The 24,131-nt window shown below is 36.9% G+C and overlaps 2 protein-coding genes across 4 annotated transcripts; both read right to left on the minus strand.

The window, feature by feature from the left end:
• Positions 1-1,736: 1,736 nt before the first annotated feature.
• Positions 1,737-6,022, minus strand: LOC109159837 (probable pre-mRNA-splicing factor ATP-dependent RNA helicase DEAH2). Of its 2 annotated transcripts, XM_019307950.1 has the most exons (7): positions 5,565-6,022; positions 4,823-5,025; positions 3,626-4,710; positions 3,095-3,220; positions 2,760-2,998; positions 2,546-2,664; positions 1,737-2,101 (listed from the first exon to the last, which is right to left on the minus strand). In XM_019307950.1, the coding sequence occupies exons 1-7, from the start codon at positions 5,859-5,861 to the stop codon at positions 1,975-1,977; spliced, it is 2,196 nt and encodes a 731-aa protein (XP_019163495.1). In that variant the 5' UTR covers positions 5,862-6,022; the 3' UTR covers positions 1,737-1,974. The 2 variants fall into 2 exon arrangements, with proteins under 2 accessions (XP_019163495.1, XP_019163502.1); XM_019307957.1 differs by lacking the exon at positions 3,095-3,220.
• A 2,834-nt stretch (positions 6,023-8,856) lies between these two features.
• Positions 8,857-21,070, minus strand: LOC109159820 (nodal modulator 1). Of its 2 annotated transcripts, none has more exons than XM_019307934.1 (27): positions 20,836-21,069; positions 20,612-20,677; positions 20,355-20,441; positions 20,129-20,185; positions 19,929-19,993; positions 19,646-19,815; positions 19,369-19,430; positions 19,125-19,208; positions 18,379-18,547; positions 17,795-17,910; positions 17,480-17,608; positions 16,654-16,725; positions 16,400-16,495; positions 15,774-15,851; positions 14,981-15,109; positions 14,618-14,794; positions 14,099-14,302; positions 13,864-13,977; positions 13,520-13,770; positions 13,151-13,196; positions 12,815-13,063; positions 11,844-12,074; positions 11,447-11,538; positions 10,202-10,430; positions 9,731-10,087; positions 9,454-9,527; positions 8,857-9,300 (listed from the first exon to the last, which is right to left on the minus strand). In XM_019307934.1, exons 1-27 carry the CDS (start codon positions 20,941-20,943, stop codon positions 9,207-9,209), a joined length of 3,606 nt encoding a protein of 1,201 aa, XP_019163479.1. In that variant the 5' UTR covers positions 20,944-21,069; the 3' UTR covers positions 8,857-9,206. The 2 variants fall into 2 exon arrangements, with proteins under 2 accessions (XP_019163479.1, XP_019163487.1); XM_019307942.1 differs by having other exon boundaries at positions 8,859-9,271; positions 20,836-21,070.
• Between the last annotated feature and the right edge of the window lie 3,061 nt (positions 21,071-24,131).

The raw sequence follows: 24,131 nt of genomic DNA on the forward strand, positions 1-24,131 counted from the left end.
GGCCAAGGAATCATTTTTGCAGCAACAAACTCCCCCACAGAATCTCTTATGACCATTCCAAATCCCATTCTCCTGTTAATAGTGTCTAAGGGCCAGTGAGGATGTTGTGCTTCTGTAGCAATTGCAACTGGAATACCAGAATTCAGAGAGGACCATTCATGAAGGAAAGCAAGAGCTTGATCAACAACCATGGCAGCAGAAGTGACTGTTTGGTTCCATACTTTACCGTTGCGAGCACCCCAGATACGCCAACATATGATAATGAGTTTAGCTAAGACATTATCATCCAGAGTGTTGAAATTGTGATCCATCCAATCATGAAGGGAGCTGAAATTATTATAAGAGATGTCACCGCATAAACTCCAGCAGGCTCTAGCAAAACCACAGCACACAAACAAATGAAAGCTACTTTCATCATCACTACTGCAAAGTTGACAAAGACTTGGTGTTTGGACCTGTTTTGTTCTCAGGATAGGTAGGGAGTTTGTGTTCAGTTGCCAACAGAAGGTTTTCACCTTAGGGGGTATTCTGGACCATGAAGGAAAACATGCATCTTGGAGGTAACCATTTCTCATTTTGTAGCAGCTTCTTATAGAGAAGTTTCCTTTCTTTCCATCCATATGACTCTATCTGCCACTTTCCTTTCAGCAATGGGAATTTTCAGAATCTGGAGCACATCATCCTCAGTAAATAAGTCCTTGAGAATGTCAGTGTCCCATCCATTCTTGATGTCAAAGAGCTGTTCAACCACTGGAGATTGAATAAAAGGGGAAACAATATTAGGAATCCATGGATCATTCCACACACTAATAGAGGACCCATCACCCACCCTCCATCTAGAGCCCCTTTTAATGAAGTTTTGGGTTTCATAAATACTATGCCAAATAAATGAAGGATTACTCCCCAAGGCAGCAGTAAGAAAGGAGCCCCTTGGGTAGTACTTGGCTTTGTAAATTCTTGCCACCAAAGAGTTCCTGATCTTTCTAAATCTATACCTCCCCGTTTCTTAGGAACACACAAAGCTTCCCAGCATTTCCATCTGATCCCTTTGTTTCCTTCCCCTTCACAGCCCCACCAATACTCATTCATAACCCTTTTAATTTCCTTGCTGGTTTCAATAGGTAATAAGAAAACACTCATGGCATAAGTAGGTATAGCTTGGATGACCTTCTTGAGAAGGACCTCTCTCCCAACCCTAGAGAGAAATCTAGTGTTCCAATTTCTAATTCTGCCCACAATCTACTTAAGATGGTTTGTTTTACAACACATGACAAGGGAAGGAAAGAATTTCGATGGAAAAAAAAATATGGTGAGAATAATGTAGGAATTCAAATTACATTATTTGGTAAGAAAGAATAGAATTATTAGAACGAGAAAAGAAGAAGTTGTGATATAAAGATTAAAATATCCTTGTGTAATAATCATAATAATACTAATAATAATCAAGGGTAAAAAAAAATTCTTCCATTTTTCCTTTCCTTTCCACATTAAATTGTAATTCATACCAAGAATGGGGAAGGATATAAATTGCAATACAACAAAACCAAACACTATAATTCAGGTGGCCAGCTGCAATTGAATTGCAACGCCATCCAACCAAACAACATATGAAAGGCTGGGCAAGTCTGCAACCACCAACCACTTCAGCTCACAAGCTTAATCCAAATTTTTAATCTTGAGTAAAATAAACCCCCAACGAAATAATGAAACCATACAAAAACAGTGAAGAAGATTTACGTACAACATTACTATTTCAGTAATAATAAAATTTATAACACTTGGAACAAAATGTATCCTTCAAACACATGAATGTCAATTCATACAGATAAGTGAGATAACCAAACTATTTAGAAAACTACATTTCCACAATGGTACACCATCTGTCCCATCTTATCTTATGCAAAAACCTGAATAATAATGAGAGCAACATGAGTAACTAAAAATTTTTGAACTTCACTGCAAGCATAACACCCTTTACTTCTTTTTCTTGTTTTGCTCTCTATCTCTCTCCCTCTTCTTGTATAGTCTATCAAGTACATGCTTTGCTTCACACTGGGGGAAATTTGAGAGATCATAATAGTGTGGTGCTATATCAACCAACCTGAATAATAATAAGAAGTACATAGAAGAAACACAGTTAGCAAGCAACACAAATAACCAAGACCGGCTCAAACAAAGTTTCAATCACCAACACAATCACAATTATTTTTAATTGTTTCACTGTACAAGAACAAAGAAAAAATTCACCCAAATCTCTCAAGTCCTCCAATAGATTTATATTCCCAACTAAGAGAGAGAGAGAGAGGAGTAAGCATATATACTTCTTAACTCAAAAGCTTTATTTTTAAAGCAAGAACTAGAAATTGCCTATAAGCTAGGGGGAAGTTCTGTCTGTGCTCCCAATTCTTGCCCACCTCTAAGAGAAAAGAGGGTTGCACAACACAAAAACAACAGTATGCACACTCAAATAGCAGGGAAAGATAACAATAAAGTAGGTACATAAAAATGATGGTTCTTAATTTTAAATTAGCACCTAAAAACTTACCATTCACCACGAATATCAGTAACAGTCCGGATGAAATTCCTGCTTGTTAACACATATTCATTGTATATAACCCATTCTGGCTTATGATCCAGGCAATTTGAAGGATGCAAGTGAACCACCTGCAATCAAAATAAGCAGATACCATTGAAAAGTAATTACTAGACATTTAAGAAATAATCCAAAAACTATGGTTGTATCCACAAAGGGCACATACTTGATTGTCCTTCACTGTCAGATAGTGACCAGTACGTTCCAAATGAGCCACCTGCATGAAATATCCAGCTAACATGGCCTTTCTTATGTTGACATAGTAGTCACGGCTGTTGAAGTCTGTGCTACACAGCTTGAGGTTGAATCTTGTCATAATGCGTGAGAGTTGCTGCCTTACATTATCTGCAGACTTGAGAGCCCTATGATTAACGAAATTCTCATAGCACCATTGTGGATCCTCCTCTGAAAAGCATCAAACCCAGCAAGAAAATTGCTTAGAATCTAGTTGTTGAATTCTTAGATTGAGAAGATGAGAGAAATAGAGAACATGAAACTCACTGTTTTGCTTGTAAGCATGGTACACATTCAGCAGCGTGAGGTGATCTCCATCAATGTGACTAAAACGACCTTTCGCTTCATCTGCAGCTTTTTGAGCCTCCCTAGGCCGGACAAAGCAATTGGGTACTAAAGAAAAAATTGGTTATCACAGAGGAGGCCCACTGTGGTCAGCAGATGCATAGAGGCGAGACGACACCATTTGCTTCATGAGAGAATACTGAGAAACTGCAACTATCTGCATCAGCACTAGCTTAGAACCTCTATGGTGCATGCCAGCAGGGGGCATGGAACCCAGACAAGACAGTTGCTGATGACAACCTAAGAAGACACAAAACCACATACATGTGCACTTCTGTACTCATGTGTGAAGTTAACCACATCATATGTGCATAGAAACATATCTATGCACAAGATGATAAAGGCCTGTGGAAGCAGAGTTCCCAGCCTGACAAGACCTAACACTGATGTGGACAAAGACCACACTCACAGACTCGACCAATGGTAAAAAAGTATGATTAAAGACAAGATTACCTGATAGCATGGCAGAAACAGAAAGAATCTCATTGGAGCAGTTGAATTCTGGGCTGACAACAAGCATTTTTGCCATTTGAGGATCTAGTGGGAACTCACTCATGATCTCACCCAGCTTGGTCAAGTTTCCATCATCATCCAAGGCACCAAGGTAATTCAAAACCTCCAAGGCTCTCATTAATGTTTCAGGTGCCGGGGGATCCATGAAATCAAAATGGACCAGGTCATCTATCCCTAGCTTCTTCAAAGTTAGAACTGTATTGGCAAGGTTGGACCGAAGTATTTCTGGATAGGTCTGTGGTTGAAGATCATTATGAAAACTCTTCTCTGTATAAAGTCTATAACATTTTCCAGGTTGCGTTCTTCCAGCACGCCCAGATCTTTGGTGAGCACTTGCCTTTGAAATTGGAGAAACCAACAACGATTCAACACGTACCCTAGGATTATAAACTTTTTGCTTTGCAAACCCTGGGTCTATAACATATACAATACCATCTATAGTCAATGACGTCTCAGCAATATTTGTGGACACAACAATCTTCCTTCCAGGAGGACCACCTTCCACTAGTGGGGGAGGAGCAGCTTCAAAAATCTTCTGTTGCATAGCAGGTGGAAGCGTAGAATAAAGAGGAACTGCTTTCACAGGGCCCACTTGATCTCCCAAATTGTTAATTTCTTTTGTTATTTTCCGACATGCATCCTCAATCTCCTCTTCTCCAGTGAGAAAAACAAGGATGTCACCAGGAGGCTCACACATATGTATCTGCACCACAGTTCGAATAGCTGCTTCAAGATAGTCCCTCTCAGGCTCCTGAGTGTAAAAGATTTCCACAGGATGAAGCCGACCAGGAACTTTCATGAGAGGTGCACCATAAAAATAACCCTGAAACTTCTCAGCCTCAAGTGTGGCACTCATAACAACTAACTTGAGATCTGACCTATTTTTCAACACCTCCTTGAGAAGCCCAAAGAGAACATCAGTTGCCAGTGTCCTTTCATGAGCTTCATCAAGAATTATAACCTTGTATCTTTCTAGGAGTGGATCTGTCATGGCTTCTCTTAAAAGCATACCATCAGTCAAGTACCTGTTATGAAAGGCACAAGGATCAATAACCACAAAAAGGCAGAAGGCAGTAAATTTCATTCTACGTGTAAAAGAATTGCACATAATTATTTGTTGTAAACAAGTGTAATTACTTCAAAACTGTCCGAGCACTACTGCAGTCTTCAAAACGAATGCTATAACCCACTTCCTCTCCAATGGTCACATCCATCTCTTCAGCAACTCGACGAGAAACAGACATTGCAGCAACCCTCCGAGGTTGAGTGCATCCAATCATATACTTCCTTCGCTTATCAGGGGTCTCAACATCAACAGCATCAAGAACAAACTGAGGTATCTGTAAAGAGGAGCAAGATATAAGAGTTGAACTTTGAAATATCAATAAATCCTTCTCTTTTTTTTTTTTTTAAACTGAAGCAAAATGATATCTCCAACACAATTACTACTAACTCAAGTCTACAAGCTAAATACTATGAACTAGTGCAGACCAAACCTCAAAGCAACATATAACACCCCCGGCCCCCTTTTCTTTTTTCCCATACCAGTATACCACTATCCGAAACCAATATGAAAAAACATAGCGGAAACTGTAACAATATAGTGAATGGATTGCGAAGAAGAACATATTTAGATACCCTAAAATTAATAGAGCAGAAGCTAATAAAAAATATCACTTCCCCTTGTTAATTTCCAATTCTTAAGAAATAGGCAAGAGTGCGATGGGATTAGGAATCAGTGAATTAATATACCAATCAAAATACATACATACATATATATATATATATATATATATATATATATATATATATATATATATATATATATATATATATATATATATATATATATATATGTTATAAAGAGAGGCGTACTGACCTGAGTGGTTTTACCACTACCAGTTTCTCCGACCAAGATGAGGGTTTGATTGGCTTTCAAGACCTGCAGGAACTCCTCTTTCTGGTGCCAAACAGGAAGAGTCTTCCTCTTCTCCAAGATCTCATAGTACCTCTGGGAGTAGGGCCTGCCGGTCCAGCTATTGACGGAAGAGGACATGGCGGCGTTGTTGGGCTGAAGCGCGGCACCAACACCGTTGAGCTTGGAGATCTTGGTGGAGACGGCGGCGTCGTCCACAACGTCGAACAAACTCACCTTTCTCTTCCTCTCGGTTCCCATCAATCAAATCCGCAAGATGAGGAAACCTCCTTGTTGTCGACGACGCAGAAGAATGGGACGATGCCTCCCGTTGCCGTCGTCTTGTTTTTGGGAAATTTGCTACGAGCCGCAACGCAGAAGAGAACAGAGGCGATTGGAATTTGTTGTTGATTTGAGTCGAGTTTATGTGATTTATATGCACAACAACAACAATATAGTAAAGGACGTGGGGATGGGGAGAGAAGAGAATTTTCTGGATTTACTTCTACCCAGCTCCCGCCTGTTCGTCCAAACCCTATTGGGCCATACAATATATTGGGCTACAGCCCAAACTATAATCGGGTTCTGATTGTTCTAGGCCAGAACGCCAGCTTTCATCGCATATTATTCCGTGGACTCGGGTCCAAATGTTCACAATTTACCTTTTAAAAATTCACAATTTGTGTTATATGAACATATAATGTTAATATATATGTAATTGATTACCTTATTTTGTATTCACAAGTTCCTTTCAAATACTGCAGACACACAATATTAACATATTAAGATTTGTATTCACAAATTCTCTTCTACAATTATTATGTACACAACTTATATTTTAAAAATTCACAATTTCAATACTAAAAATACATAATGTATACGTCGTTTAGATTAGGGAATTCTCTCTTGCATGAGTCTATGCTTCTTTTTTTAGATCATATAGCGTGCCTCAGCTGAGGAACACTTGCTCTATCTTCCTCAATTGCGTCTGCAACCTCGGGCAATGGTGAGCCTATCTCCGACCAAGCAACATTTTGCATAGTAGCGTGTTTACGTAGAACATCCGCCACCATATTTTATTTGCGAAGGATACTTAGAAACGTCACCTTTCAGTTTCTATTAATCAGCTGTTTGCATTTGTTTCATGTGATATTATATGGAGGAACAAAGGCTTGTGGCTAAGTTTGGGTATGTTCCATCTTCTTTTGTTTGTTTCGAATTTAATATGTCAGAAGTTAATACTAATTCTTGGTGGGTTGACTCTGGTTCAACAATTCACATTGCAAACTCTTTGCAGGATTTGACAAAATTGAGACATCCAACGGGAACTGAGTGTAGCATCTTCTCTGGAAACAAGATTGCGTCACCAGTCGAAGCTGTCGAAGTTTGCAATTTAGTTTTGGACAATGATTTTGTAATGGCGTTAGAAAAGACAGTTTATGTTCTTAGTTTTTCTAGGAACTTAGTTTCAGTATCTAGACTTGTACCCTTCGGATATTCTTTTGAATTTAATACCAATAATATCAAGTTATTTCGTTATTCTACTTGTGTTGGTACTGGTACATTGTCTGATGGTCTTTTCCGTCTTAAATTAAAGAATGATTCAGTTTACAATTCTTTACATGTTCAAAACGGCACCAAACGGTGCAGTATTAATGACAATTCCTCAATGTTGTGGCATCGGAGATTAGGTCATATCTCCCTTGAGCGTATTAAAAGGTTGGTAAAGGATGTAGGGGTGTGCAAACTTCGGATAATTTTCGGTTAACCGACCGAACCGACAAAGTTCGGTTAACCATTTTCGAACCGAACTTTTTCGGTTCGGTTAATGGTTAAAGAAATTTTAAAATTTTGGTTAACGGTTAATTCGGTTCGAAAGGTCGGTTAACCGAATTAACCGAACGGTTAACCGAAATTTTTTAATATATATATAAATAATAATATAAATATAAATACTAATTTGAAGTTATGGATGTTTGGAGTTTATAATTAATGTTTTTGTATATTTTGTTATGAATTTATTATGATATGTATTTTATCTTAATTGGATTTATTATTTTAAGTGTTATTTTTAGAATTTTAAATTTTAGCTTTAAAAAGTTCGGTTAACCGACCGATTAACCGAAAAAAATTTCGGTTCGGTGAATTCGGTAGAGTAAACTTCGGTTCGGTTAACAGTTAAAGGAAAAAAAAAACTTCGGTTAATTCGGTTAAGTTAACCGAATGAACACCCCTAAAAGGATGGAGTACTTTCTACTCTAGACTATACTGACTTTGAGACTTGCCTCGACTGCATTGAGGGTAAGCAGACAAACAAGTCAAAGAAAGGTGCCAATAGAAGTTCAACGTTGTTGGAAATTATTCATACTGACATATGTTGTCCTGACATGACAATACCTGGTCAAAAATATTTTATCACCTTCATTGATGACTTCTCAAGATTTTCCTATGTGTATTTACTTCATCAAAACATGAAGCATTGGATGCCTTTAAATCTTTTAAAGCTGAAGTTGAAATCCAATGTAACAAGAAAATACACATAGTTAGGTCCGATAGGGGTGGTGAATACTATGGTAGATATACTAAGAATGGACAAGCGCTTGGTCCCTTTGCTAAGTTTCTTCAAGATCATGGGATTGTTGCCCAATACACCATGCCTGGTTCTCCGGACCAAAATGGTGTAGTTGAAAGAAGAAACCGGACCCTTCTAGATATGGTGCGGAGTATGCTTAGCAACTCTAAGCTTTCTAAGTCGTTGTGGGATGAAGCACTTAAGACGGTGACGTATATATTAAATCGTGTTCTAACCAAGGTTGTCCATAAGACACCGTTTGAGTTATTCAAAAGTTGGAAACCGAGTTTGTAACATATACGCGTTTAGGGATGTCCGTCTGAGGTGAGGATATATAACCCACACGAGAAGAAACTTGATCCAAGAACGATTAGTGCTTTCTTTATTGGATATGCACAGTCCTCTAAGGGTTATAGGTTCTATTTTTATTAATTCCATTCCGATTACGATCTCACAATAAGTTTTTGGCTACCTTTTCTTGTGGCCTTTCTACTTTTTATTTTGGGTTTTCGCTCTGAACTTGCATCATTTGGAGCTTTAAATAATAAATGAATAATAAACGGTGACCTATAGTAGACTCGTAGTCTCGTCCAACTTTAAAAAACTACACTAACAAAAGTTAGGCCACTTTATTGACTATATATAGCTTATAAATTTTAAACAGAAAATTACAAAACCAACGCCCGCACAAGAAGCTTCTAATCATGAAATAAGTAGTCCAAAAACCTGACACCCTACAAAAGGGATCTCAATAAATAGATTGGTTTTATCATCCATATTCCTGTTAGTGTTGCCTAGCTACAACGATGAGAGTACAAGGACGTCAAAATTTGAAATTAATAATCTATCAGCTACTGTTCTGACAGGCTTATGGCGCAGCTTTGGAAAATTTGATGCAATGATGCGTATTCTGTTATCTATCAAATTTATACTTTCACCAAACTGATGTCATGATGTGATGCATCTGGAATTACACATACCACTAATCAAACCTTCAAGCTCCTACAAAATGGAAGACAGACACACCTCAAGTTTCAGTATGTCTTTTTCCTTGTGGAGGGTTTTTTGGCATCTTTTCTTAGGCTAGCTGATCCTGATCCTTCAATAGCTTGATATAAATCCTTCAATCTGCGAGTAGCATTTTAGAAGAGTGCATTTCCACTCAAATGAGTCTACCAAAAAAAAACAAAAAAAGCAGAGAACCCTAAACAGAAAATTCTGGCAGAAACAGAGACTCCAGCAATAATAGGGGACACAATGGAGAAAAAGACAATTAATTACCTTGGCATGCTGATAAAAAGTATAATAACTGAGACTCCAGCAATGAGAGGATATACTGGAACTGGAGTCAATTCCTGGATATAATAGGGGACAACAGAGAAATAGTTAACCGAATTACAATTTTAAAAAATATAAAAATAAAAGGGATGTTACTCAATAAGTATTCATGTTTACCAGCTACAGTAACTAATATTAGCAAGGGAATAAAAGATACTAGAGAGAAGGAAAGACTTCAGAGGTGCCCACAATAGACATTAAGAAAAAATTAGTGGCATACCTGTTTCTGGTGATCCTCTTCAATCTTGTATCTGAGTGGGCCCACATGAATTTGGGTATGTTTCTCCAAGTCAACCTCAATAACTTCTGATTCAAATCTATGGGTGCCAGATAGCATAGCAGATCGAAGTTGTAGAAGGTGCTTACCTTTTGGTAAGTCCTTCACCTGGAAAAAGTTCGAAAGAGGCAGCGGGAATACAGATTCAATCTTCAGTGGGTCAGTAGCGGACTTCACTTCCACCTGGATATGTGAGTGAAGTTCTTTCATTCTCTGCCCCTCAACATGACAGCTTAAGATGGTCATTTCTGGCTCTTCAAAAACAACAAAATCTAACCCCCTATAATCCTCAGATCCAACCTATAATCAAGGAAGCACCACCAAGAAATTACAATAATTATTTATGATGGCATGAGTTCTTAATTGCAGATCCTCACTCTTGAAAGAAAATGGGAAAGAAGTGCAAAAACCAACCTTAATGGTCATGTACTCTGGAGATGCACGCTCAATATGATGGCTACCATATTCAACCTTCCTTGAAACTCTGATTACATAAGTAGTATCGGGCAGTAGCCCCCTCAAGCGATAATTTCCTGATGAATCAGTTACTGTCTCCTCATAAAAGCCTTCTGAATCTGCTCGAGCTTCTATCGAAACACCTTCTTTTGGCTGACCAGACAAGAGAGCAACAACTCCCATGGCACTGAAAAGGTCAAACTACATCAGACCCCAAAAAGACACTCACAGAACAATCTTTAACTCTTGCATTAATCAGAGCATAAATATGTTTCACATCTCTGTATAAAAAGAAATTAAGAGTATTCTTTAATCTGAAATATATAAGCAAAAGTGACAACATGAGGTTATTTGAAGAAAATAGGCAGTAAAAGCAGAATATATACAGCCAGAAAGCAAACCCAAGAAAAGATCCAACATAAGCTAAAGAAGAAGGTTGAATCTCGCATGCCATTTAGCACTCTATTTGATGTCAGATGACATCTATTTGGTACCATAACTGCTAAGGCATCATAACATTGGCAGGCTATCTAAAACTGGAAAATAAACTAATAAGTTAGGAAGCGTGTCATATTAAAAACAAAGGCACATAACCAGTAATAACCCAAGCAATACATGGACCAGAAAGCTTGTTATTTAAAAGGATGGTATCAATATCATAACATTGTCTATGCACAATCAACTCTTCATCATTAGTGAATTAAATATACATTTAATAACCAATATAATAGTATTACAAAAATACATGTAGGAGTATGCCACATTGAATTAGCACCAGAATAAGCAAAAGACAATTTCACTGCAAAGTTTCAAATGAAATAAGATAATAAGTTAACAAGCAAAAGTAAAGAAATGATGTCAGAGGGGGGAAATCCTTAGCATAAGAAATACAATCTAAACGCATTGGTTTCACAATCAATTACCAAAGAAAGAGTCAGAGTTAGATAGCAGGAACAACCAAGATCTTAAGCAGTTAGTCTACATAATTAAACTTTAAAACAAAAAAAAAAAAAAAAAAAAAAAAAAAAAAAAAAAACAAAACAAAACAAAACAAAAAAACAAAACAAAACAAAAAAAAAAAAAACAAAAAAAAAAAAAACAAAAACAAACAAACAAACAGTATGTGACCATTTGTAAGAGACATAATGATAGAAAGTCAGGACAAGAAATTACGAGCATAAAAAGACCAATTCGTGCATATACCTGTATGCAACTCGAGTGGCATGAAAGACTATCTCTCTGGATTCACCAGAACCAAGTTCGATTGCCTGTGCTGGAGGTGAGAAAGCATATTCCTGCAAACAGAGATCCAATCATTCCTACAATTGCAGACATAATATTTGTGTGCTGCTACATTACAATTTTAAGATCCTCAGATGCTTTGAACAAGTGATGTTTATGACATTGCTTCAATATTTTCAGAGTATTTTATATGCACCAGCAATTGCCATTTTGAGTACCCATAGATTTTTCATAATGCCAACAACAGCACATTAATGCTGCTACAGTCAAACAGGACCAATTAACAGAAAGTTCAAATGTTTCCCATTTTAGGTGTTTAAAATTTATTTGATCATACAAGTATAATGTGGAATATTACCTTAAGCAGAGGTCGGAGATAAAAACTCCCTGGAAATAAATTGTCAAAAATAAAAGTTCCACCACCACCAGTTACCGAGTTGTTCCTATAACCATCTTCACCACTCAGTGATAAGAGTGCTGAAGGAAAAGGCTCTCTTGCATCATCCTTTGAATATATGCGCACAAATATTTGACTAAGCTTCTGACAAGAAAAGGAATGAGGTCCTAGAGGCTTTACATGATAACCAGACTGCAGGAAAAAAAAATGGTGATGAGAACGACATTTATATAGTTGTCTATTACAATTATAAAAAAAATGGTGTGCATAAATGATGCATTCCAATTCAACTAAAAGTTTAAGCTTTTTGTATAATACACAATCACATTTTATATATTATCCTCACCCCCTTCCCCCTTCCCCCCAACATTTGGTCCAAAGACAATACTTTAAGTGTTTAACAACAGGTTGTGGGTGTGATTTGAACCCCAAACCTCTTTCTTGAGCTGGTACCATATTATTATAATAAGTTATGTGTTCCACCTCAACTCTAAGCTTAAGTTGTGAGGTTTCACTTTCATTATTTTTTATAAATATTATGAATAGCAATAATCAACTTACTGATAATCACACTCTTTCTACAGCTTATTTGATAATGGGATTCCTTAGAGAAGCAAGTTTATTAGAGAATATATATCACATAATGATTAAGGCACCAAATATTGCACATACAGGGTATTTATTAAGTTCAGAAGATTTCTTTTTAAGAGATTACGGAGTATAAATTTTCTAGGAATATATGAAAATACATTCATCAAGCCCCGATATTTTAAAGGAGTAAGATGGCATCAACAACAATGACAGTGTGAATTATATTTAAAGTTAGTATCAAGAGATAGATCACAATTTAAAAGCTGAAAGTTATGAAAAGAATAATCAACAAATTGAGAGGCAGATAAGAAAGGAGTTTTTCCAGGTTAATACACACAAACCTTTGAAGCCTCTACACTGTAATTACTATCATCATATAAAGGTCCTGCAACATAAAGGCCATCTGCCCCAGTAGTAGTTTCAACTACTACATCACCATGCTTAAGAGGAGCACTGCGGCTTTCCCCCGCAGAAATGATTTTGATGTTAATATCAGAGAGAGGGGGTGATACAGATCCTTCAATATATAATCCTATGCGACCATAGAATGGAGAAATGATTGGAGGGCAATCATCTTGCGTCAAAGAGACCTATTAAAACAAAGTCAAAATACTTGAAAAGTGAGATGTGACTTATAAATAATGTGACTGGAATTAAAAACATATACTACTGCTTACATGCTGCTGCCTAGGATAGAACAGTATCTTTTTTCCCCCATCATCCCTGTCAAACGAATCCAGATTGAGGAAATCAATGCATTAATAATGAAAAAGAATACAAACTAAGTGTGCACATCAGACGTGAATGATAGGGGTTAGACATTGCAAGGACACTGAAAGAACACAATGGAATCTATAACATATGCAAGGCATAAAAAATAAAACGTGAAGATGGCTTTTACTTTAAATAACCACTATCTCAACCCTAAGCATACAGGGAAACACCCAAAGGAGATGGATGGGAGAGTAAAAGGAACATAATAATAACAGTGAAAGCAAGTGGACTCAAACTCATCACCTCCACAGTCCACAACTATAATCACATACCGAGAGTCTCGAGGAACAAATATAAATTTATCTCCGGGTGTTGCCCATGTTGAATATTCATAAACTGCAGTAGCGGATTGATCAAATTCACTATGGACAGGGCTTGCAGTAATACCACCAACAACAGAATTTGCTGTGTCTAAAATATCAACTTGTATATTCTGAGGCAAATTTTCTGAACCACCAAGTGAATTTGGGTCTACATGGATTTGACCTTTGAGAAGATATTTCTCTCCTTTCAAAGAGATAGGCTACAGAAACCAGAAAATAAGTTCAGGGAAAAGAAAGGGGGGAGATGGAACATAATATGAAATATGGAAAATGAACACTAGTAAGCATTATACCGATGGATCAGAAGTATCAATCCTCAAAGAGGAACTCCCAAAGGAAATACATGACTTACGAAAGTTCAGTTCATGCACTCCAGGAGATTCCACACATAGGCGCTGAGATCCCTTCTGCAATATAACAGAGTTGGAGGGTTGAGGGGGCAAACAATGAGCTTCAAATGAAATAGATGTTTCATAGGCTTGCTTTTACTATCAAAGAGAGGCCACTTTATCATCAAATAAAGCTGACCTTTATTTTTAAGTCCACAAGAGAGCCATCTTGTTGCGTGAGGAAAGCATCTACCTCATGGCTCGAAATTATATTAACCCAGTACCCTTTCTGAACAAATGATAGTCCTTTAACATCTTCAGTTCCAACATTGACATTGATAAAGCTTTCATCCCAACACCATCTATCTTCTCCTGATAGCGTTCCTGGGGAGTTGTTCTTTACCTGAAATGAAGACGGGCATTCAAAGATGAAGAAACTATAAACTTCTACAAACTACAAGAAAAAATATATATATCAATTGAGTGGATGTTGCAGTGTTGCATGTTATGTAGTTTCAAGTTTACGTACTCTATTCTTCAGCATTATTTCAACATAATGTTATTGTTCATTGTATTATAAAGTAGAGTCTCCTTCGGATAATATAAGAGGTATACTATGGATAATATGAGAGAATACTTTGGTGGTGTAGATAGCTAGAGGGAGTAACCCAAAAGTTCCATGAATGGTAATTAGCAATCAGAAATGAAGGAATATTACCTCAACCCTATATTTACCAGGAAGGACATTTGAGAATAGGAATTCGTTGCTCTCATTTGTCAAATAAATTATCTTCCTCTCACCCTTGTGTTTACCATCCAGGCGCACAAGAGTAAGAGAAACAGAAGAACCACACTTCTCTTTGCATACGACAGAGCCAACTATATTGACTTGAACCTAAAAAGACAGGAGATCTTGTTAGAGAGCACTAGAGCAGCATTATGATAGTTGATACTTTAAGCATAAAATGCTGCATAGTTAAGATATTTACTCTGAACATCAATTAAAGAAAAATCTCAGCATCCACTTTAAAGCAGAATTCTAGTTTAGTCAAAAACATGGAAACAACAGAAAACAAATTACCTGATTAAATACAATGTCTAATAAAGGATTTCTGACTGAAACATCAACATAAGGAGGAAAAAACAGAAGGTCCGGAGCATTCTCAGGATTTGCTGCAATAGCAGATAAACGGTATTCACCAGGTGGAACCTGCAGGAAAAGATGATATTAACTTCAATGTGTAGAAAATTTCAAAAGCAAAATAAATTCAACTTTCTTGGTGAAATACAGTTACAGCAGAGACAAGTAAAGCATTTGGCAGAAGCTGATGGAATCAGAATGTACATCTGATTCCACTCATTCTCTGGGACTATCTAGTATGGAGTATGAAACAGACAGGATAAGAATTCTGGTCATTACATGGCTACAACATATTCTGTATATACAAAATCAAGCATTCTGCAGGAGGTACTTCTCTTTTTAATTCCGTCAATGAATTTCTTCTCTATGCAACCATTAATTCTAGCATTACAACAATGAAACTGCTGAAAAGGCAAAATATCTTCATGCATGTTAATGTTCTTTCCTTTTCTGCTCAAAGGGCTACTATCTACTATTCTACTTACATATTAGTACATCAATCAAAAGTGTTAATTACTTGAATTTACTTGTTTAAGAAACATCAGAGCCAGTGAGAAAGTTCTTTCAATGAACTAAGTTATTCATGAATTGCATAGCATCACAAGCTTAGGCATTTTATAAAAAATAGTAATATCAGCTAATTATCATGGTCCACAAAAAAGCAGCACACTCTGACTGCAGAGGGCAACCACAAGATCAATGGCATTGATAATCAACTCTTCCAGTAACATACCTCGAAACAAAAATTGCCACTCTGATCTGTCTTTTTCACTTGAGGCTTCATGTTTTCTGGTCCATGAGTGAGTGTTACCTGTATTAATGTAATTACTTACAAGAATAAAACAAAGTGCATAAAGAGGGCATTATCTTATATCTTATATATATATATATATAAGCAGTGTCACTGCAGAAACCAAAACAACAGGAAGAAGTGCCCCATTCTCTGTTAGAATTTATAGTTGAATAGGTCATTACACAAAGACTTTTTTTTATTGGTCATGATAGTAAGCAAGCCTGTTAACCTGGATTTCTTAGGTGAAGTGAAGGTGTATCAAACAAGGTGTGTTGTGCCCTATTTCATGTCATTCTAAGTGCCACTACAGTTTTGTGCACTTGGCCTCTACTATATGGTGCTTGCCAATAAATTTTGAGCAAAAATAAAAACAAAACAAAAAAAGCAGAATATTTACACAAAGCTTATCAGTTTTATATAGCTATCAACACTGCCCCATATTAGATTACACTTCATGTAAACACTGCTTTAAGTTAATTGGGTACAACTAGCACCTTTTTTAAACCTAGATCAACTTAAAATGCTTAAATGATATGACAATGAACTTAAGGGGAATTTGATAATACCTTGGCCATATAGTCGCTATTAACAGTCTGGACATTTCCACATACATCATATGACAAAGCCTTGATCTCAGCAATCGAAGCCATATTTGGCAAAACCTAAAAGGTCAAAATTTTCAGGGAGAGAAGAAAAAATGGAAACTATGTATTCAACCACATTAAATCGGGGAAATACTACACACAATGTATACCAAGTTTTCAAGCACAACTATGTATTGACTGTGTAGTTCTTCAAAGGACATAATTGCTTAGCTTACCAAAAAGTCATTCAGTCTATTAAATCTATAATGTTCCTTCTTTGCCTCCACATTGTAACGTTTCGATGTGACCTAGAAATAATGTAAAGGAAGAAGCAACATAAAATTAAATAAGTGATTATACACAAATCTATCTATGATATCATAAAAGCTGAAACGCAGTTTTATTTTTCTTTTGGCATATATCTTTTGCAGCACACCTTGGTGCTACTAATGAAGTTAGCTTCAATAAATGAAAAAGGATTTCCCAAAAAAGCAACCAGAAGGGAAAATAATTCATTGTCTAATAAACAGAAAAACTCCAATGTGACACTAAAAAACACACAGATGAATAAAAAGCAACCATGGTTATCAAGGCGAACTTTCTAGGCGAGATGCCACCGACAGCCTAGTCGACTAGGCGACCGCCTAGGCGATGAGTGTGTGTGTGTGTATATATATACTGAAAATATCTTGTCTTGGGCAGCCTTTTTGCAGCCCTATTTACTCTAAGTTGCCTTGAGGAGATGAATAGTTTTTCCTAGAGTAGTGAGAAGTCTTTTTTTTTGTGTGTAAACCACAAGGTGTTCCGGGTCTTTCTCCATCCTACGGTCCGGGTCCACCCGACTAATCCATGTTCGCTCCGGTAGGCATTGGAGCTGGCCCAAGGGGAATTGTCACTTGTGGGAATCGAACCCGGGTTATCCCTAGGATCGTCCCCACAAATAAGCTCCTTTGCCACTTGAGCTACCCCTTTGGGTTCAAGTAAGTGCAACATGTTTTCCTTTCAGCTATAATAAAATGAATGAAATACATAAAATTTCCCTAAGTATAGACAATACTTTACCTGGTCAAGCTTGTAATATCCTTCTTTGTCAGTTATGGATCTTTCCTGACCATCAACTATAATTTTAACACCATCCACTCCCTCACCATTACCATCAACTACACGGCCACCAACAGAAAATCCAGTAACCTATTTAAAATTAAAATAGCAGAGTATGAAATGTGATTGTGAAGCAAAATTACATTTAAAATTAAGAAATTCAAATAAGCAGCATCAGTATTTGCTGAGCAAGATAGGTTTCAAATTTTCATCCTGTTTCTTTTTCTTTTTTCTTTTTTCAAGTTTCTTTAATTTCTCATTTAGCAAAACTTATACCTGAAACTTTTGGGGGACTGTTGTGTGATCATGCTTTACAATGACTGATGCAGAAGATGGTGAAACATCAAAAATGGTGTTTTCACCCTTGTAGAAGGGTATAAGCTTGTAAAGCCCTGCAGATATTTCACTAGATAAATCATCATAATGTAAAAAAGATTCAAATAATCTCCATAGCCATGTTATACAAGCAATTTTAAGGTAATCAAGAATATCTGGTTTCAAAGGACTTGCAAGATCAAGACTGCAAGAGCTACAAATGTTTCTCAGCTATTTGTAATAGGATTATAGGGCAAAGTTGACAAAAATATAAGACATTTCTGGACACTAGCAAGGCATATTTTATTATTTTATGTTAATTCCTTTAAATAAATAAATTATTATAAAAAAAAAAAAAAAAAAAAAAAAAAAAAAAAAAAAAAAACACCACTGACAGTGGCCACATAGCAATTTCAACTCCCAGTCCAAGCCACTTGCCATCACCTAATGGCACACACAAGATATAATGAAGTGACAGACGATGACTGCTTCCAGGCAACTCTACAATTTAAAGGAATGGCAAATATTAAGGATACAACTATTACCACAAGGAACTGATTTAAATGTAAAAATTCCATCAGCATCTGTCACAGCATGACACAGAGCTGCTCCGTCAGAACGGTCACCAGGCATATTACCAAGGTCTTCAAGGCAATCAACCATTGAGACATCATCAGAATGTAAATAAATATGAACTCCCAAAATAGGATTTCCCTGCAAACAAATAACATTCATAGTGGGAAGAAAGCAGAATGCAAAATTGCAATCGAAAGACAGTAAAAGAGCAGTTCAGTGTTTGTTTATGATATGTATATGATAAAAACGAATGCATATACACTCATTTCAAAATGGGAAAGCAGAGTTGTAAATGTGTCAAGCTGAGCCAGCTCATTTAATAGGTGAACACTAATTAGTGTTTGAGCTCAGCTTCCTCATATCTTCCTCATATAAAGACATGAGGTTGTGCTCAATTATTCTATAAGTTGTATGATACTATTATATATTATATATGTACATACTAAATAAATATACACACAATAATAGTATATGTGTCGGGCCAAGTTTACAATTGGCAAGTGAAATGAATCAAATGATACAAACTGTTGCATGATGTATACAAGTCAAGCCATGATTTAATGAACACTTGATAACTTCGAACTCAACTCTAAAAATATAAACAAGTAAAGTTTGACGTTGTTTGTAAACAACCTCATCTTGTATACAGTCCTTAGTGATACAATAAGTGTAATGGAGGCAAGCATGAAATAAATTATCATATAAAACAATTCACCTGAGCTACAACAGATCCACGAATATCATAGCCAGGGACAAAGAAAAAGTCATCCACTACACCATTTTCAAAACCCAATTCAACCTGCATGAATATTATGGCTCATAAGATCAATCAGCTCCGCGCATTCCTTAACTACTATAGGACTGGAATGTACAATTGGTCCAAGACAGCAAATAACTCCACCCGAATATATAAAAATAAGATATAATGATCAAATGCCAAAAGGGAAGCCTAAGACCACCTCAGCTGAACCTCTAACTTGAATATTCAAGTCACGGCGGGATGCACGTAATGTGTACTTCCCTGTATCCAGGAACAATCAGTAAGATAGAAATTTTATCTTATAATGAGATCCAATGCTATTAATAGAAATATGATATGAACATAAAATAATGATTGAAAAGTAAAAAAATAATGCCCAGAATATCTCTGCATCATAATCCAATATTAGTAAGACAGATGTTACATGTAGCTCCACACAGCCAGAAAAAATACAACTACGAAAAGAGTATCATTACCAGGAACAACATTTGTGAAGGAATATGTTCCAGATGAAGTTGTTAATACAGAAGAAACCACATCATCTGTAGGAGACAAAAGCTCAACTTTCACATTAGGTGGACCTTCATTTTTTTGAGTACAACTCTCCCCACCCACAGCTCCCACGACTCTTCCAGACACAGTAAACCTACATCAGAAATAACTTATAGAAATATGCACATAGCAAAGTAAAATACAGTGTCAAAATGCAACAAACATCACTAGAATTGAATTTCACAACTTGCAGGATTTTCAACAGACCCTGTGAACTGAAAATTAACATCTTCATTGGCATTGCAACCAGTATTATCAACAGAAACATGAACCTACAAAAAGAAACGTCTCATGTCAGATTATACTAAACAAAAATTTAACAACACGTTACCTGAAAGGTTCCTCCTCAATAAGCATGGATAAAGATATGCAAGAGTATTATCAAATTAGCTTCAAAAGAACTCAACTTGTTCTGGGTCCCACGACCATCCTTCTGGTCCCTTCACTTTGACAATAAAAGAACCCTAAAAATGGATTTAGCAACAAAAATGTGATTCAGATGCTCAGCAGCTAAGGTGTCAATTCAGTAAATTTCAATGTTGCACTGGAGTAAATGAACATAATAGTAACTTATAGGACCCTAATGGCTACATAACCTCATAGAAGTAATACATAAGCCCTCTTCAAACCCACCTTGTCGTATACTGGAATAAAGTAATAACCATTTGGAGCACATTGTGTTCTATCCTTCACCAACCCATCCAATGTCCTAAGCTCAACCTGCATTCAAAAATAGAATCCAACAACATAAACATTTTATCTTGCACTGATAACTTACAATAAACCAATAAATGTACGTTGCTTATCATTCCACGCCATTTAATTGATTTTTTTTTGTTTAAAAATGTTTATGCTCCACAGTATTAAAAACTAAATTAACGAACGCCTACCGAGATATGAGAATAGTCCAGTTTCGAATCAGTCGGCTTCCTCGACTTGATCAGTGCGCGACTCGCCTACATCAGTCCAAAAGGAAAGGGAAACAGAAACAAATTAAACTAAATATAAACAAGTTTGAGTTCTGAACTGCATACTTCACACTTGAACATCATCGATCTGATCGAAATCCAACTTCTCGGAAATCAAAGGCGATACTGAAAGAGTATAGACTCACCTCAACAAATCCGCCGCAACCTTGAATTACATCTGCAGTGGTGCGTGTTGATGCACATAGAAACAGTAGAAGGGTCGCAGAGAGACGAGCATGCCACGTTACTGCCATTGTTCGTGCGCGAAGTAACAAAGCCAGTGTTAGTGAATCACAGATCTTTGCGCTCTAATGCGCAAAGCCGCCGGGGTTGGTCTTTTCAGCTCTCCTGGCTCATTTCGGAGTATAATACTCCGTATTTTGTTTTTTCTTTTTTCTTTTTTTGCAGTTTTAAAGGTCAATAAGCCCTTCAAGTATATTTAATAATGCAATTGGCCCTTTAATTTATAAAAAATTACAATTGAATCCTTTTAACTTTTAAAATGAGTGTAATATAACCGTTTAGCTTGTAACCTTTCAGTTTTAACTCGTTGACTATGATATAACTACCACCATACCAGTCATCACCACCACCATCGCCAGCCGCCGCCGACCAAAGATTGTTGTCTCGTCTACCAGTCATCGTGACCTTTTGGTCGCAGCGACCTTTTAACGAATACGACGTTTTGCCTCCTTCCGATCAAGAAGAAGGCAACGGCTACCTCTTTATGTTCTGGAAGGAGGGAAACGTCACCTCCTTCCAGTCTGGAATGAGGCAACGGCCGCCTCCTCTTCCTTTCGTTCTGGAAGGAGGCGGTAACATTCAACCTCCTTCTAGATTAGAAAGAGGCTGCGAACGTTGCCGACTGGCCACAAACAAATAAAAATAAAAATAAATAAAATTTATATATATTTAAAAACAAAATTACCAGTAACAGGTTGCTGATAAATTAGGTCTAATTGCACAATTTTAAGGAGTTCAAGTGTGTAACTGAATTTTATTTTTTTAATGTTTGAGGGTCTAATTGCTTTTTCATCGAAAGTTAAAGGGTTTATTTGATCATTTTTCACTTTTTTTATAATGGTCAAGTAAGGCATCCAATTATATACCAACTGTGTAATTTGACTCTCAAATAAATTTTAAAAAAAAATCAATTAGACCCTTAAACTTGTTAAAATTGTGTACTTAACATATTTTACGAGTTACCATGCTGCCATGGATTGTTGTGGAATTTTTTTTATGATTAATATAATTATTTTAATTTTTATACGAAGTATAATTTCTAAAAAAAAATATTAATCTATGTGGCATATTATTTAGGAGTAACATGCTATTATAGGTCAAGTATGTTAATTGCACAACTTTAACAAGTTTAAGGATTAACTACAAGTTTTCTTAGTTTGAAAATATAATTGTAATTTGATATATTGTTGAAAGGTCTATTTCACCTTTATCACTCTTTTTTTTTTTTTTTTAAAGTAAATACAATAGTATGATAAGTGTTTAATTTTTCATATTTGTACACATTTATAAGAAGTATCAAGGTTCCAAAAGTATTTGCTTGCTTGCCCATCCAATTTTGGGGATGGGAAAGCATTGATGAGCTCCCCTCCCGATGAGAACTGATTGTATTGTATTTTACTGAACTTGATTACAATGAGATCAGATGATGTGAATATATAGAGTAGAGAGTCACAGTGTGACAATGATAAGAAGTAGAGAGTCACAGTGTGACAAGGATAAGAAGTTCTAAACAGACTCATATACATAGAGTCCTAATACTCCCCCTCAAGCACAGTGTATACTAGTAACCTGTAGCTTGTCCCTTAAGGAAGAAAATCTAGGTCCAGGCAGAGCTTTGGTGAAGATATCAGCAAGTTGATCCTTTGTGGAGATGAAGTTGACTTGGATGTCGCCCGAAGCTACTCGATCACGAACAAAATGATAATCAATCTCTACATGCTTGGTGCGCGCATGAAAGATTGGATTGGCACTCATATATGTAGCTCCTAGATTATCACACCATAATTTTGGAATGGAAATACCCGGAATCTGTATCTCACGCAGTAATGACATAATCCATAGAACCTCAGCACAAACATCTGCAAGAGCTTTGTATTCAGCCTCAGTGGATGACCTGGCAACAGTTCTCTGTTTCTTGCAAACCCATGATATAAGATTACTCCCCAAGAAAACAGCAAAACCACTCGTGGATTTTCGATCGTCACGACAACCAGCCCAATCAGAATCAGAGAAAACATGAATGTCTCTAGATGAGCACCGTCGTATGCGTAAACCATGATCAACTGTTCCCTTAACATACCTGAGTACCCGTTTGAGCTGCTCCCAGTGTGATAACTGCAAAGGATAGGTCAGGTCGTGTGACAGTGAGATATTGCAGTGCTCCAGCTAGACTCCTGTACTGTGTGGGATCATCATATAGATCTGAATTAAAGGGGACAGTTTTCGAGACAGAGATAGGTGTAGAAAGGGGTTTGCATTCAGACATTCCAGCCCGTTTTAAAATATCATTCATATACCGTTGTTGAGATAAAATAATCCCATTGTTACTCTTAACTGTTTCAATACCTAGAAAGAAATTTGGTTCACCAAGATCTCTGATTTTGAATGTAGCAGACAGTTTGGACAAGAGCTGAGACATAATACCCTGATCACTTCCCATTACAAGAATGTCATCCACGTACACCAATAGATAAACCAAAACAGAGTCTTTAGAGTAATATAATAGAGAGACATCTGTCTTGGATGCTTGAAAGCCAACCGATAATAAGAACGTATGTAGTCGATTAAACCAAGCTCTGGGAGCTTGTTTTAACCCATACAGAGATCTTTTTAACAAACAAACATGATTCGGGAAGTTAGCATCAATATAACCAGGGGGTTGCTTCATATAAACTATTTCAGCCAGATTACCATTCAGAAAAGCATTATGAACATCTAGCTGTTTGATAGACCACCCAGATGATAAAGCTAGAGATAGAAGGAGTCTTACAGTCGTAGGCTTTACCACTGGACTAAAAGTGTCGAAGAAGTCCTGACCTGGAACCTGATTAAAACCTTTCGCAACCAGCCTGGCTTTATGCCTTTCAATAGCACCATCAGCCTTTCTCTTCGTACGAAACACCCATTTACAGCCAATAATATTCATACCTGCAGTGGGTGGAACTAGAGACCATGTGTGGTTATGCAGGAGAGCATTGAATTCTTGGTCCATGGCTTCACGCCACTCAGGATATTTGACAGCTTGAGAGTGACATGTGGGTTCCGTGGGATGCACCTGAGCTGCTAGAGCAAAAAGAGGAGCATCTGCGTTGCTGCGAGTGGCCATAGAGTGAGTACGGACATTGGGCCTGATGGACGGCCCACGTGGACGGCCTCGCCGGCGAGCAACAGGCTCCACAGGATCACCCGACGAGGCAGC

The sequence above is a fragment of the Ipomoea nil genome, unplaced genomic scaffold, assembly GCF_001879475.1.
Source record: "Ipomoea nil cultivar Tokyo-kokei standard unplaced genomic scaffold, Asagao_1.1 scaffold0302, whole genome shotgun sequence".
In the NCBI taxonomy this organism is placed as follows: Eukaryota; Viridiplantae; Streptophyta; class Magnoliopsida; order Solanales; family Convolvulaceae; genus Ipomoea; species Ipomoea nil.